Source organism: Malus domestica, chromosome 05 (assembly GCF_042453785.1).
Source record: "Malus domestica chromosome 05, GDT2T_hap1".
Lineage (NCBI taxonomy): Eukaryota > Viridiplantae > Streptophyta > Magnoliopsida > Rosales > Rosaceae > Malus > Malus domestica.
Window position 1 is genome coordinate 8,745,469 of NC_091665.1, and position 13,879 is coordinate 8,759,347.

A 13,879-nucleotide genomic window follows, 5' to 3' on the forward strand; every position below is an offset into this window, starting at 1 on the left:
ACAACTGCACCATTTTCTGAAGGTCTAAAATACATGAGATTGAAAGCCTGAACAAAATTGTGTATCAAAAAGTGAAAAACTCAGGTAGATCGGAAAAACGGTAGGAAAAACGATATGAGGCATGGAAATACAAGATCATTCAGGAAAGGCAGATGCATGCTCTTGCGACGCTGAGAATAATCAAATGTGAAGTCCAGATAGGAAAAGAAACATGGAAGAGATGGGATTTATGTTACTGACCTTGCCCTTCCACAGACTCGTGAAACAAGGTGTTTAATGAAGTTATAAGATATGCCATGCAACTAGTCATTTTCCTGGTTGAAGGTTCAATGTAAAATACTGTTACTGTAACGCAACAAGGAAAGGGAGATGAGTTTCACTATAATTTTCACGATCAACAGACTGCCTTGGGAAAGCTTCTATCTTATCTATCTGACATAAGTTCAAACAACTTGTTAAAATTTAACTAAAGTTCTAGCAAATAGAAACACAAGTTTACAAGTTGATATCACAATTCGAAGTTTCCATCAGAAGCAAAAATCTGGTAGTAGTAATAATTTAAGGGTTTCTCTACAAGGTGTTTTCTTCTATATATACAACAACAACAACAACAAAACCTTTTCCCACTAAGTGGGGTCGGCTATATGAATCCTAGAGTGCCATTGCGCTCGGTTCTATGTCATGTATTCCGTTAGATCCAAGTACTCAAAGTCTTCCTAGGTCTTCCTCTACCCCTTCGGCCCTGGACCTCTGTCCCGTAGTTGCATCTTTTAACCGGAGCATTAGTCGGCCTTCGTTGCACACGTCCAAACCACCGTAACCGATTTTCTCTCATCTTTCCTTCAATTTCGGCTACTCCTACATTACCTTGGATATCCTCATTCCTAATCTTATTCTTTCTCATGTGCCCACACATCCAACGGAGCATCCTCATCTCCACTACATCCATTTTATGTACATATTAATGCTTCACCGCCTAACATTCCGTGCCGTACAACATCGCCGACTTTATTGCCGTCGTATAAAAAATTTCCTTGAGCTTCAATGGCATACGACAGTCACACAATGTTGATGCACAAAATCAGTGGGGACTTTGGTACAACAAAAAATGTTAAGTTTGTGACCTTCGTTAGATTGCTCCGGTCACTAGTGTGGTTAAGTATGTAAATGGATAGGGACAGGGAAGCAAACACAAGATGTACATGGTTCACCCAGATTGGCTACGTTTACGGAGTAGAGGAGTTCTCATTAATTGTGAAGGGTTTACACAAGTACATAGGTTCAAGCTCTCTTTTAGTGAGTACTAGTGAATGATTTAGTACAAATGACATTCGGAAATATTGTGAGAGAATGATCTCTATTTATAGAAGAGAGTTTCTAGTTTCATTCTGACATTGACACATGTCGTGTTGTGATTGGCTTCTGATGTTGACACGTGTCGCGCTATGTTGGCTTTTGATGTCGACACGTGTCGCGCTGTGATTGGCCTTCTGGTTGGAGGGAAACTCTTCTGGGTCATTGACGGTATAACGTTGATCGATGCTCAATAGTTTCGGGATTGGTCAAGTATGGTACACAGTGCTCCCCTAAGTTCCCGAGTGAGGGAAGCTCCTCGGTTGGGGACTTGCAAGATCCAAGCCATTGAGTAATCACGAAACTTCTAAGTACCGAAGTGTGGTATCATTTTCACTTGCCTTATCTGTCTCATACGTAGATGTGACATCTTCTCTGGAAGTACTTTTCCTCCATCTAGGGGTGGTATCTTTAACCGATGAAGATGCACAAGGTAATGTATCAATTTCACTTGAAACTTACTTGTAGTTTCGGGCTTGGTCAAATGCGATACAAAACCTTATAGTAGGAGTCCCCCAAGTCGCCGAGCTAGGAGATTTGCCGAAAGCGGTAACAGACAAGGTAAGCAATCAGACTTCCAAGTAAGCAACCTCGATCGGAGGTTCAACTTCGGCTTTCGATTGATTGTTCCCCTTCTCATTGTGTCGTAAACAACAACAAGGATAAGGAGAACAAATGGAGAAGAGATGATATGAGATACTTTTGCTTTTGAAGAAGTAACTTTCCACAGGCTTATTCTTGAACTAGGCTGTAGGGTTTTCTGGTTTCCTCCAGAGTATAAGGCCGACTCAAGAAATTGAGGGTTAAAACAAGTCAATTAAATTAAGAGTACGTTCGACCTTCATGATATGGGATACTTTTGCTGTTGACGAAGTAGTGGATGAATCGGCACGTGTTCTGTTGCGCTTGTCTTCACATGCTTCCTTGTATCCTTCTCACTTGCCTTATATATTCCTCAGGCAGATGTGGTATCTTTTCTGAAAGCATAAAATGTTGAAGATGAGTACTCAAGAGCAATGTCAGGTAAGTAGTCATGCAAAAAGTTCCAGGTAGTCAGTTCCTGACTGGAAGCTTGATTCCAAGTGTTGACTGATTGCTCTCTTTCTCCTTGTCTTGCAGGTAAGAACAAGGGCAAATGAAAAGACAGGGAAAAAGCATGATATGGGATACTCTTGCTTTTGACCCTGATGATATGAGATACTTTTGTTCTGGTGTGGCTGGTTTGCATAGGTATTATTTGGGGGGAAGAAAGTTGAGTATTTCGAAAGGCTTCGTTGGGAGTGCCCTCTCAGATATGAGGAAGGGTTGAGCATTTTTGCAGGTCTGCCTGTCCGTGGAGGATGGAGGTCAACATATATAGGAGTCTCCCTAACAACAAGTAGTAATGTTATTCCTTTACTCTTCTTGGTCGTAGCAATGTCTGGCCCATCCGACCGTCGTTTTGACTTAAAATTTGGTGAAGAGGCAGCCATGCCTTCTTAAGACAACATATGGCGCCCATCATTCTTATCCCCTACTAGTCCTTTTACCGTTGAGGACTCTGTGATGAAGAATGATATGACCGCTGCGGTGGTGGCCAGAAACCTTCTCACTCTCAAAGATAACAGGCTACTTTCTAAACGGTTTTATGAGTTGGCTGTTAAGGATTCTCTGGCTCTTAGTGTTCAGTGTGTAGGTTCTGTGTCTAATATGGCCCAACGTCTATTTGCTCGAACCTGCCAAGTTAAATGATTGGCGGCTGAAGTGATAAGTCTCAAACAGGAGATCAAAAGGCTCAAGCATGAGAATAAACAGTTGCATAGGCTCGCACATGACTATGCTACAAACAAGAAGAGGAAGCTCGACCAGCTGCAGGAATCTAATGGTTAGATTTTACTTGATTATCAGAGGTTTGTGGGTTTGTTCCAAAGACATTTATTGCCTTCGTCTTCTAGGGCTGTACCGCGTACTGAAGCTCCAAATGATCAACCCTCGATGCCTCCTCCTTCTGGGATTCTGCCTAGTACTGAGGCTCCGAATAATCACCCTCTGGTGCCTTATCTTTCTGGGGCTCTGCTGACTGCTGAGACTTCTCCCGAGCAACCTTTGTGAAGGCTCCCTCTTGTTTGTTTATTTTGATTCATGTATATGTACATATTTGTAACTTATCGGAGATATCAATAAAAAAGCTTTGCTTCATTTCAACGTATTGTGTTAAATACACCAAGGCCTTCTTCACTAAGTTCTTTGAATTTTTCCTTTTGTTGAAGCTTGTTTGTTGAAGCTTTGTGAGTGAAGCATGTAGGTTGAGGTAGTGCTCACTTAATTTCCCGAGTGAGAAAAACTTCTCGTTTGGAGACTTGAAAAATCCAAGTCACTGAGTGGTCGTGAGACTTTCGAGTATCAAGCTGCAGTAGCATATGGTAGGAGTCCCCCAAGTTTTCGATCGACGGAGTTGACGAATAAGGCATTTCCTTTCTAAGTGGTAGCCCAAAACTCCTTCTTCATTTATATTTGTTATGGAAGTTGTTAGGCCCAAAGAAGATGAGGCCTAGGCAGTTTTTTTTCTTCGAATTTTCGAATTTTTGAATTTTCGAATTTCCGAAAAAAAAATATATATATACATTTTTAAAGCTTTGTAGGTGAAGCTTTGGTGTTGAAGCTTTGTAGGTGAAGCTTTGAGGTTGAAGCTTTGTTAGGCATCATGAATTGATTTTGCTTCACACTATCTTGATCAAGATAATGTGAAGCTTTTGTAGGTGAAGCTTTTGTAGGTGAAGCTTTTGTGGGTCAAGCTTTTGTGGGTCAAGCTTTTGTAGGTGAAGCTTTTGTGGGTCAAGCTTTTAGGGGTGAAGCTTTTGTGGGTGAAGCTTTTGTAGGTCAAGCTTTTGTGGGTTAAGCTTTTGTAGGTCAAGCTTTTGTAGGTGAAGCTTTTGTGGGTCAAGCTGTTGTGGGTCAAGCTTTTATAGGTCAAGCTTTTGTGGGTCAAGCTTTTGTGGGTCAAGTTTTTGTGGGTCAAGCTTTTGTGGGTGAAGCTTTTGTGTTGAAGCTTTTGTGGGTGAAGCTTTTGAGTTGAAGCTTTTGTAGGTGAAGCTTTGGAGTTGAAGCTTTGCAGGTGACGCTTTGGAGTTGAAGCTTTTATTAGGTACCTTGAATTGATTTTGCTTCACACTATCTTGATCAAGATAGTGTGAAGCTTTTGAGAATTTGTAGTTGTCCTCCATTGATGAAGCTTTTGTTGGTGAAGCTTTTGTGTTGAAGCTTTGTAGGTGAAGCTTTGGAGTTGAAGCTTTGTAGGTGAAGCTTTAGAGTTGAAGCTTTTGTTGGGTACCATGAATTGATTTTGCTTCACACTATCTTGATCAAGATAGTGTGAAGCTTTTGAGAATTTGTAGTTGTCCTCCATTGATGAAGCTTTGTTGAATTTCCTTTTTTTTTTTTTTTTTGGCGAAACTAGAAATTTGAAAATGTGGGAGAGACAACATATACAAATTTTGCTTCCATACTATTGAGCAAGAGATTGTGATGCAAGCCACACCTTGTAGTAGTCAAAGGTTTGGATGAACCATATAAATTGAATTTGCTTCAAAGGTCTGAGAATTGTAGTTGTCCTCCATTGATGAAGCTTTTGTTGGCACCATAAATTGGTTTTGCTTCACATTGTCTTGATCAAGAGTGTGTGAACCTTTTGAGAATTGTGGTTGCCCTCATTTGATAAAGCTCTTGTTGGCACCATAAATTGGTTTTGCTTCACACTATCTTGATCAAGAGTGTGTGAAGATTTTGAGAATTGTGGTTGAACTCTTTTGATGAAGCTCTTGTTGGCACCATAAATTGGTTTTGCTTCATACTGTCTTGATTAAGAATGTGTGAAACTTTTGAGAATTATGGTTGCCCTCCATTGATGACGCTCTTGTTGGCACCATAAATTGGTTTTGCTTCACACTGTCTTGATCCAGAGCGTGTGAAGCTTTTGAGAATTGTGGTTGCCTTCTATTGATGAAGCTCTTGCTGGCACCATAAATTGGTTTTGCTTCACACTGTCTTGATCAAGAGTGTGTGAAGCTTTTGAGAATTGTGGTTGAACTCCTTTGATGAAGCTCTTGTTAGCACCATAAATTGGTTTTGCTTCACATTGTCTTGATCAAGAGTGTGTGAAGCTTTTGAGAATTGTGGTTACCCTCCATTGATGGAGCTCTTGTTAGCACCATAAATTGGTTTTGCTTCACACTGTCTTGATCAAGAGTGTGTGAAGCTTTTGAGAATTGTGGTTGCCCTCCATTGATAAAGCTCTTGTTGGCACCATAAATTGGTTTTGCTTCACACTGTCTTGATCAAAAGTGTGTGAAGCTTTTGAGATTTGTGGTTGAACTCCTTTGATGAAGTTCTTGTTGGCAACCATAAATTGGTTTTGCTTCACACTGTTTTGATCAAGAGTGTGTGAAGCTTTCTACGAGTTGTAGTGTTTGCATTGTTACAGAAGGGAAATCTCTGAAGTAGATGCAAGAGGGCTGAATAGCTTGATCTTCGTATGCCATGCACTGAAGTTGTCGTTGGCTTGCAATAAGACTTTGTTGGTGACTATAACTCTTGTTGGGCATAAGTGCTCCCCTAGTTGAGTTGTCAAGCTTGAGGGTTTTTGATTATTTGTGAATGCTAGGAGTTCACATGTACAAGTTGTACCACTCGTCTTCTTGTAGGTGGAATGAATGGTGAGTTGCTTTCATCACTTGGTTGGTGGTACAAAGGTGAGTTCCTTCATCACCTTTCATCACATTTCATCACCTAGTTGGTGGCACGAGGATGAGTTCCTTCTTCCCCTGGTTGGTGGCATGAATGGCAAGTTGCCAAATGATATTAGAGTACGGGTTGTACATTTCATCACCTGGTTGGTGGCATGAAGGAGAGTACGGGTTGTACATTTCATCACCTGGTTGGTGGCATGAATGGCTAGTTGACAAATGATATTAGAGTACGGGTTGTACATTTCATCACCTGGTTGGTGGCATGAAGGAGAGTACGGGTTGTACATTTCATCACCTGGTTGGTGGCATGAATGGCTAGTTAACAAATGATTTTAGAGTACGGGTTGTACATTTTATCACCTGGTTGGTGGTAATAGCGGCAGGTTGCCGAATAATTATGGAGTACTGGGCGTACTTTTGATCACCTGGTTGGTGGTAGTAGCGGCAGGTTGCCGAATAATTGTGGAGTACTGGGCGTACTTTTAATCGCCTAGTTGGTGCTATTTTGGGCTTGTGGGCCTTCGCCCTCTACAGAACATTCTAGCCCATTTATTTTGGGCTTTGCCATTTTTTTTTTAACCCTCTAATGGGGTCTATACAAATGTCTGCAAAAGGTAAGAAAAATAAATTACATCATTCAAAACAAAGGTTTTGACATAGAAGCTTAAACAATTGTAGATCGTTGGTGCATTGCTTTTGCTTTTGCTTTCGTTTTCTGCTTTGCTTTTGCTTTCTTTTTCTGCTTTGCTTTTGCTTTCTTCTTTTACTTTTGTTTTCTGCTTTCCTGTCTCGGCTTTTCTCCATGAGCGACTGCTTTGGATATGTGGCTAGATGCCATGATTAAGGGCAATATTCCTTAAAGTGACAGCTGCTTTGACAGCCTTTTCGACACCACCTCATTGCTTCTGATTCTGAGCAGAAATGGGCTCCAATGGCATGTGCAGGCAATATGGGTTAGATTGCTTCACCTTCGTGATCTCGTAGACGTGCCTCACCGACAGCGTTGACGCCACCGCGTGTCATGGACAGCTGTTGACAAAGCACCAACACCTTCCTCTTTAATCATGGTCCTGGTGACCTGGGCAGCTGATCCCTAACCCAATTGAATTCTCACTTTGATCATATCGATTGGCTGGATGACATAGGTAGCAAGCATACCAGAGGCTCTTGTGACGCAATGGCTTGCAACGCACAAGGACTCCCTCACTTCGTCTTCACTCAATGGCCTGCAACGCACAAAGACCTGCACACTGACACCCTTTTCTTTCTCATGCCTATTTGTCGAATTCAAATCCATGGATCGCAGATCTCGCACCGACTTATCGCTCGACCTTGGCGTCTGTGACGATGATAGTGATACCAATCTTCCTCTTCTCTATTGGGACTGCGAGGAATCCCCGTCAGCCTTGACGAAGCTGAGAACCCCAAAACCAGTACTCAGCGGCAAGCATGGTCACGTAGACATAGGAAAGGCCGGTAGAGAAGACCACGACAACGGCGAGAGCCGCCGCGAGCTCCCACCACGAAAGCGGAAACCTTTCAGACTTGAGCCTCTTGCCGGTGGACCAATTGTCCTCCTTGGCATTCTCCTCGTCCCTCGGCAGCCTCCTAGCGTCCCCCGCCAGATTTCTCAGAGCCGCCATGTACAGATTGCCCCAGCACTGATACGAAGATGATGAGGGCCTACGTTAATAGTAACACTCATTCATCGGTAAATTTGCATCCTTGGTTTCGCTGTCAAGGTCGAAGCTTCAAAGTGTGGTTTTTAAAATGCAACCCACATCGATCAAAGATTCAAAATCTGAGATAGACACATGTTGTGGATCAAATTCTTGGATACAAATTTGGGAATTGAATTTGGCTTCGGTTTTGGGTTTTAAAATTGAGATTCAATTCCTCTTTGTCGGTGGGTAATAATTAAACTCAATTTATATGGTTAGGAACAATCAGACTCAATTTAGTGGTACTGGTCACCGCTGTAGCTAAGGCAGCACCAGTTGTCGACGAGATCGAGACGGAGGGGTCGTCGGAGGCAGCACCAATTGTCAGCGCAGTTGTCGATGAGATTGCCGCCACCACCCAGCCCGTCAGTACTTTCGCGGCTTCAAATTCTGCTGGTGCTCGAGATCCCAACCTCGCTCCCAAGCTACATGAAATGTAAACCCGACCTAAACTCCAAATCATCTTCGAGGCCTAGTCCCATGCTTTGTTTCGCTCTCCCGCAGCTTGGGTCAGGTTGAATCCGTATTTAACTGAAACCCGGAGAGGAGGGAGTCGACCCAGGTGGCGATGTCGGAGGGGTTGTAGAGGACGGTGTCGGAGAGATTTGCATAGGCAGTGCAGATTTGAAATTGCAGGAGAATCTGAGAGAGAGAAAAGCAACGAGCTTCATCTGAGATTGTGGGTTGAGAGAATAAAAGATATTTGCTGATTGGCTCTGTAAACTGCGACCCTGTAAACTGTGATGTGTGAGTTTATTACTGTGATGATGTCTTGATGGACGACAGAGATTGAAGCAGCAGAGAAGTTCATTGTGAAATAAACAACGATGAGTTGAGGTTTTCTTGAGTTGTGTTTGAGTGGTGTTTGGAGATTTGAAATGGATTTTGCATATTCACGGTGGAAGTGAAAAAATGAAAGAGAACCGACACAACTTTTCGTATCGATTCCCACAGACGGCGCCAAATGTTGATGCACAAAATCAATGAGGACTTTGGTATAACAGAAAGTGTTAAGTTTGTGACCTTCGCTAGATTGCTCCGATCACCAGTATGGATAAGTATGTAAATGGATAGGGATAGGGAAGCAAACACAAGATGTACGTGGTTCACCCAGATTGGCTACGTCCACAGAGTAGAGGAGTTCTCATTAATTGTGAAGGGTTTACACAAGTACATAGGTTCAAGCTCTCCTTTAGTGAGTACTAGTGAATGATTTAGTACAAATGACATTCGGAAATATTGTGAGAGAATGATCTCTATTTATAGAAGAGAGTTTCTAGTTTCATTCTGACATTGACACGTGTCATGTTGTGATTGGTTTTTTATGTTGACACGTGTCACGCTATGTTGGCTTCTGATGTCGACACGTGTCGCGCTGTGATTGGCCTTCTGATTGGAGGGAAACTCTTCTGGGTCCTTTACGGTATAACGTTGACCAGTACTCAATAGTTTCGGGATTGGTCAAGTATGGTACAAACACACAACACGCCAGATGCACTTTTCCACTTCATCCATCCAGCTTGTATTCTATGGTTGAGGTCTCCATCTAATTCTTCGTTCTTTTGCAAGATAGATCCTGGGTAGCAAAAGCAGTCGCTCTTTGGTACTTCTTGGTCTCTGATCCTCACCCCTAATTCATTTGGGCCTCCATTTGCACTGAACTTACACTCCATATATTATGTCTTTGACCGACTTAGGCAAAGACCTTTATATTCCAACACTTCTCTCCAAAGGTTAAGCTTCGCATTTACCCCTTCCTAAGTTTCATCTATCAACAACTATATTATCTGCGAAAAACATACACCAAGGAATATTATCTTGAATATGTCCCGTTAACTCATCAATTACCAATGCAAAAAGGTAAGGATTTAAAGATGAGCCTTGATGTAACCCTACCATTATGAGGAAGCTTTCGATTTGTCCTTCATGAATTCTTACGGCAGTTTTTGCTCCATCATACATATCCTTTATAGCTTGGATATATGTTACTCGTACTCATTTCTTCACTAAAATGCTCCAAAGTATGTCTCTTGGGATCCTATCATACGCTTTTTCCAAATCTATAAAGACCATGTGTAAATCCTTTTTTATATATCTATATCTTTCCATCAATCTTCGTAAGAGATAGATTGTCTCCATGGTTGAGCGCCAGCATGAACCCAAATTGATTGTCCGAGACCCGTGTCTCTTGCCTCAATCTATGCTCGATGACTCCCTCCCAGAGCTTTATTATATGACTCATTAGCTTAATACCCCCATAATTCATGCCCAAGACCCGTGTTTTCTTCTATATATACGAACAAAAAACCCAACGTTACTTAGGCAAGGGTAGCAATTTCCTTTCAGGGATGCTACTTAAGAAAGTACCTGAGTGAAGCCTAGATTATTCTTATGAGAAGAGAACTACCCATATCTCAACCACTCTTGAAAAGATTGTAGCTATATCTAAAATAGCCACGGTACTCAAAGGAACCATTTAACAGCCTTGCAACGCCACACGAACCTGAAGTCGTGGTGGAATGAATACAAACATGAACAAGTGGAGTTAACAACGAAGCCTGTCTTGGAGGGATTGTGATAAAAGGAAAACATAGATGCAACGACAGGACAAGCTAAACTTATCTAATGCACAACATTCCATTTGCAATGAGGCAATGCCTTCGAGCTACTGCATATTTGTTTGCATTTGCAGAAGAAAAGAACAAAAGACCAAGAGAAAGTATGTTGGTGTTGAAGCATTGATAGCACCAAGAGTTGAAGGATCCAAGCTTCAGAAAAATTCCATTGAATAATAGTTCGTTTGTCTTGAACCAGCAGTTCCAGACTATTCCAACTCGTATCCAATTAGAGGGCTTTATATTTACGAAAAGATAGACAACCGAGTAATACTATCCAGGCTGAAATTTCAACAATCAAAGCTTTTGGGCGTCAGAATTCTGGAAAAACAACAATGAAGTTAATATATTGATGCAATGAGAAATTCGCCCTGCCCCATGTAATGAAAAAACTTCAGCGTTGCAATTTCCATATCTTGTGAAATCCAGGAATAACGATGAAGAGAAAAAGGTGATATAGTTGTATCCTAGGGTTTCAGTAAAACATGGGAGCTACTACCTGAACATCTTAATAAAGAGTGAATGTTGTCGTCATTTGCTCCCTAGTGTGGAGGATACTATGCATGGCAGGTAACATCCTTCAATTTCAATAAAGGGAAAGTTATCGGTAAATGTTCTTGCTGTTCCATCAGTAGAATTATGAAGATACCTGTTCTCAACAACCTTGTACGATTAGTAGTCACCGAGTAGCTTAGTAAATAAGTGAAAAGGCAACCTTTAGAGCAGACATAAGATACGTTTGGGATCAAACAAGGAATAATAATATTCACCAATGATAAAAGTAAGAGCCCATACTGAAAAATATGAGATACACATGCATGGCCCCAAAAACAATTTATATCTGCCTATATGAGATACACCTGCATGGCCATAAGCTAGAGAACTTTGAGAACTAATCCAATCTGTCGATATGCATGTTTTTGTTTGTGTGTGTGTGTGTGTTTGAAAGCATGTGATCAAGCGCATGTGTATGTAAACATGCAAGGAGATATTTCCCAATAATATTACGGATAAAATGCACGCTTCAGATTCACATGTGATTTTACATTGGCTAACATTTTATTTTCTAGTGCTCCTGTAAATGCTCATCTAGTGAGTTCATATTTCATACATGACAACAGTTATTGTATATATTTGTACTTAATAGTTTTGGCAAAGGGAGGCAGCAAGCTTGAGGCAACAATTGCGGCACTTGGAAGAATGCCACAGGTACAACCATTAATTTACATTGAATCTTCAACATAGCCTAGTAATTTGATTCAAGTACCAAAGCATAAAATTCATATTTCATGTTGCTTATCCAAAACGATATCACTGATTATGGTACCAGCCCAGAAAACCTTTTCAACATGAAGGAAGAGGTAATGAAAAGAGGTTTCTTGATTATTCATAAGAAACAGAACAATAATTAGCACCAATTAAGGAAATACAGTAGCAGTGGACATGAAGTCCATTAAAGCTAACAGAAAAAAAAAATCAATTAATAAATAATTATCATCCAGCTGCTCAGCCGTAACATAGAAAACACAGATGCAATCTCAAGAAATCTTCACTAAAGGAAACATGAAATGTCATAAAAACTGAGGTCCCCAATGAAGCCTAACAACACGTTGTCCTAAGCCTAAATGATCTGGGTGTTCCCTTCCCTAGGCTTCCTCCTTAAGTGACTTTGTCAGAGACCAAGCTTTTAAACCAACTGAAATGCAACTTTTAAAAATCGCTTCCCAATATCTGATACTGTTACTTAAATATTGCTAAAACACTAAAGATCTTCCCATGAAATGTGAGATAATGATTTAATGGGAAAAATTTGGTATCTCATACACCAACACCACAAAGTAACATTTCGTAAATATGAATTAGTTTGTGAGAACGATTAGAGAATATTACCCCTACACCTTTCGTAAATTATGCAGGCAGTTAATGGGGCAAGAACATTCTGGTTTGAAAGCCAAAGATCTACAAAATTTGGAAAGCCAGCTGGAGATGAGTTTGAAAGTTGTCCGGACAAAAAAGGTATCAAAAGCCTTAGCCCTGATTATAGTCTCAGTTAAAATTTCATGTTCCCTTCTTTATATAGCACATGCATGGCACTCATTTGGTTTTTTTTTTCTATTCTGCAGAACCAGATACTTGATGATGAAATAAAAGAACTGAACCAGAAGGTAAACTGGCTTAATTTCCCCTAGTTGATTAATGTTGACTCATTTTATTGGGGGTTAACTGATAATTGTTAATTTTGTTTTTTACTTTATTTTCAGGGAAATTTGATACATCAAGAGAATATAGAAATGCATAACAAGCTAGACCTCATAGGTAAAGAGAATGAGGAACTGCAAAAGAAGGTACTGTCTATACATTAAGCTCTACTTTTCTATTTAACACATTATAATTCATCAAAAGGGTGGAGAGAGGCAATGGGTAAAGGGAAAATGAGAGGAACCAAATGAGGCTAAAACATAAAGCCATTATGTTAAGTATACTCATCAGCGAACGTGAAGATGTCTTCTCTAGCAAACGCTAACACAGAATAATTTAATCTCAGATTTTTGAAGCAAGGGATGTGAATAGAGGAAACAAAACTTCCCAGCCTCCATATAGCATCAGTAATGCACATGATTTGCATGCACCCATCCATCTGCAGCTAAGTCAGCCACATATTCAAACTCAGCCTGGGCCTGGGCCTCAGAAAGATGAAGTCTCAGCAAAAGCATTCAAATTAGGGTATCTCCTAAAGACTGTTAACATGTTATATAACACCCCCACACCCCCCCCCCCAAAAAAAAAAAAAAAATCGTGTAATATTGCATACCACATTGATACAAGTGGACTAACCCCCAAAAAGAAAGAATAAAGAAAAGCTCACTGTTTTGATCATGCTATTAACATATCTTTCAAATTCTGCAACAGATTACAACTGCATTAGCAAAGTTGCTTCACAGCTGTGGATGGCTATGTCATAATGCAGAAACTTGCATCTAAGAGTGAAATGTCATACTTTCACTAAACGGATTCCACCGAAGGACCAACGGCTTTGGTATGAAATGTTCTATAAAACAAAATTTAGGATCTCTGTAAAAGTATTAGACAACAAGTTAGGTGTAATTCATGCAATAATGGGAAACAGTTGTGTGTCAGGACCAACTTTTATCTATATTAAAAATGTGTTGTGACCAATCACAGAACAAATGTCAATTGTTATACCTATATTTTATTTTAATGAATAAAAGCATCTCGAACAAGATGACTATCAAACTGACCATTATGTTTTTATTAATTCTAGCAGTTAGTTGGTTTATGAACAGTTCAATGAAGCATCTGATGGAAAAATAGTTAGATAAGAAACATGGAGACACGGAACAATATCTGGAAGAAACATTTAAGAAGATAACAAGGCATCTGAGGATTCACATGTAAGTTGAAAAAACACATAATTTGCATGAACAATTGGTACTTAACAATCAAA

General features: G+C 40.4%; 1 protein-coding gene across 1 annotated transcript in view; it reads left to right on the plus strand.

The window, feature by feature from the left end:
• The window catches only part of LOC108173428 (MADS-box transcription factor 23-like), a 34,818-nt gene extending 21,150 nt beyond the window's left edge, over window positions 1–13,668 (plus strand). Inside the window, exons 3-8 of the mRNA XM_029103631.2 lie at window positions 11,561–11,622; window positions 12,330–12,429; window positions 12,537–12,578; window positions 12,675–12,758; window positions 12,959–13,137; window positions 13,324–13,668. Of these exons, the coding sequence (XP_028959464.1) occupies window positions 11,561–11,622; window positions 12,330–12,429; window positions 12,537–12,578; window positions 12,675–12,758; window positions 12,959–13,137; window positions 13,324–13,339 (483 nt within the window). The 3' untranslated portion in view covers window positions 13,340–13,668. The remainder of the gene's footprint in view (window positions 1–11,560; window positions 11,623–12,329; window positions 12,430–12,536; window positions 12,579–12,674; window positions 12,759–12,958; window positions 13,138–13,323) is intronic.
• The last annotated feature ends 211 nt before the right edge of the window (window positions 13,669–13,879 follow it).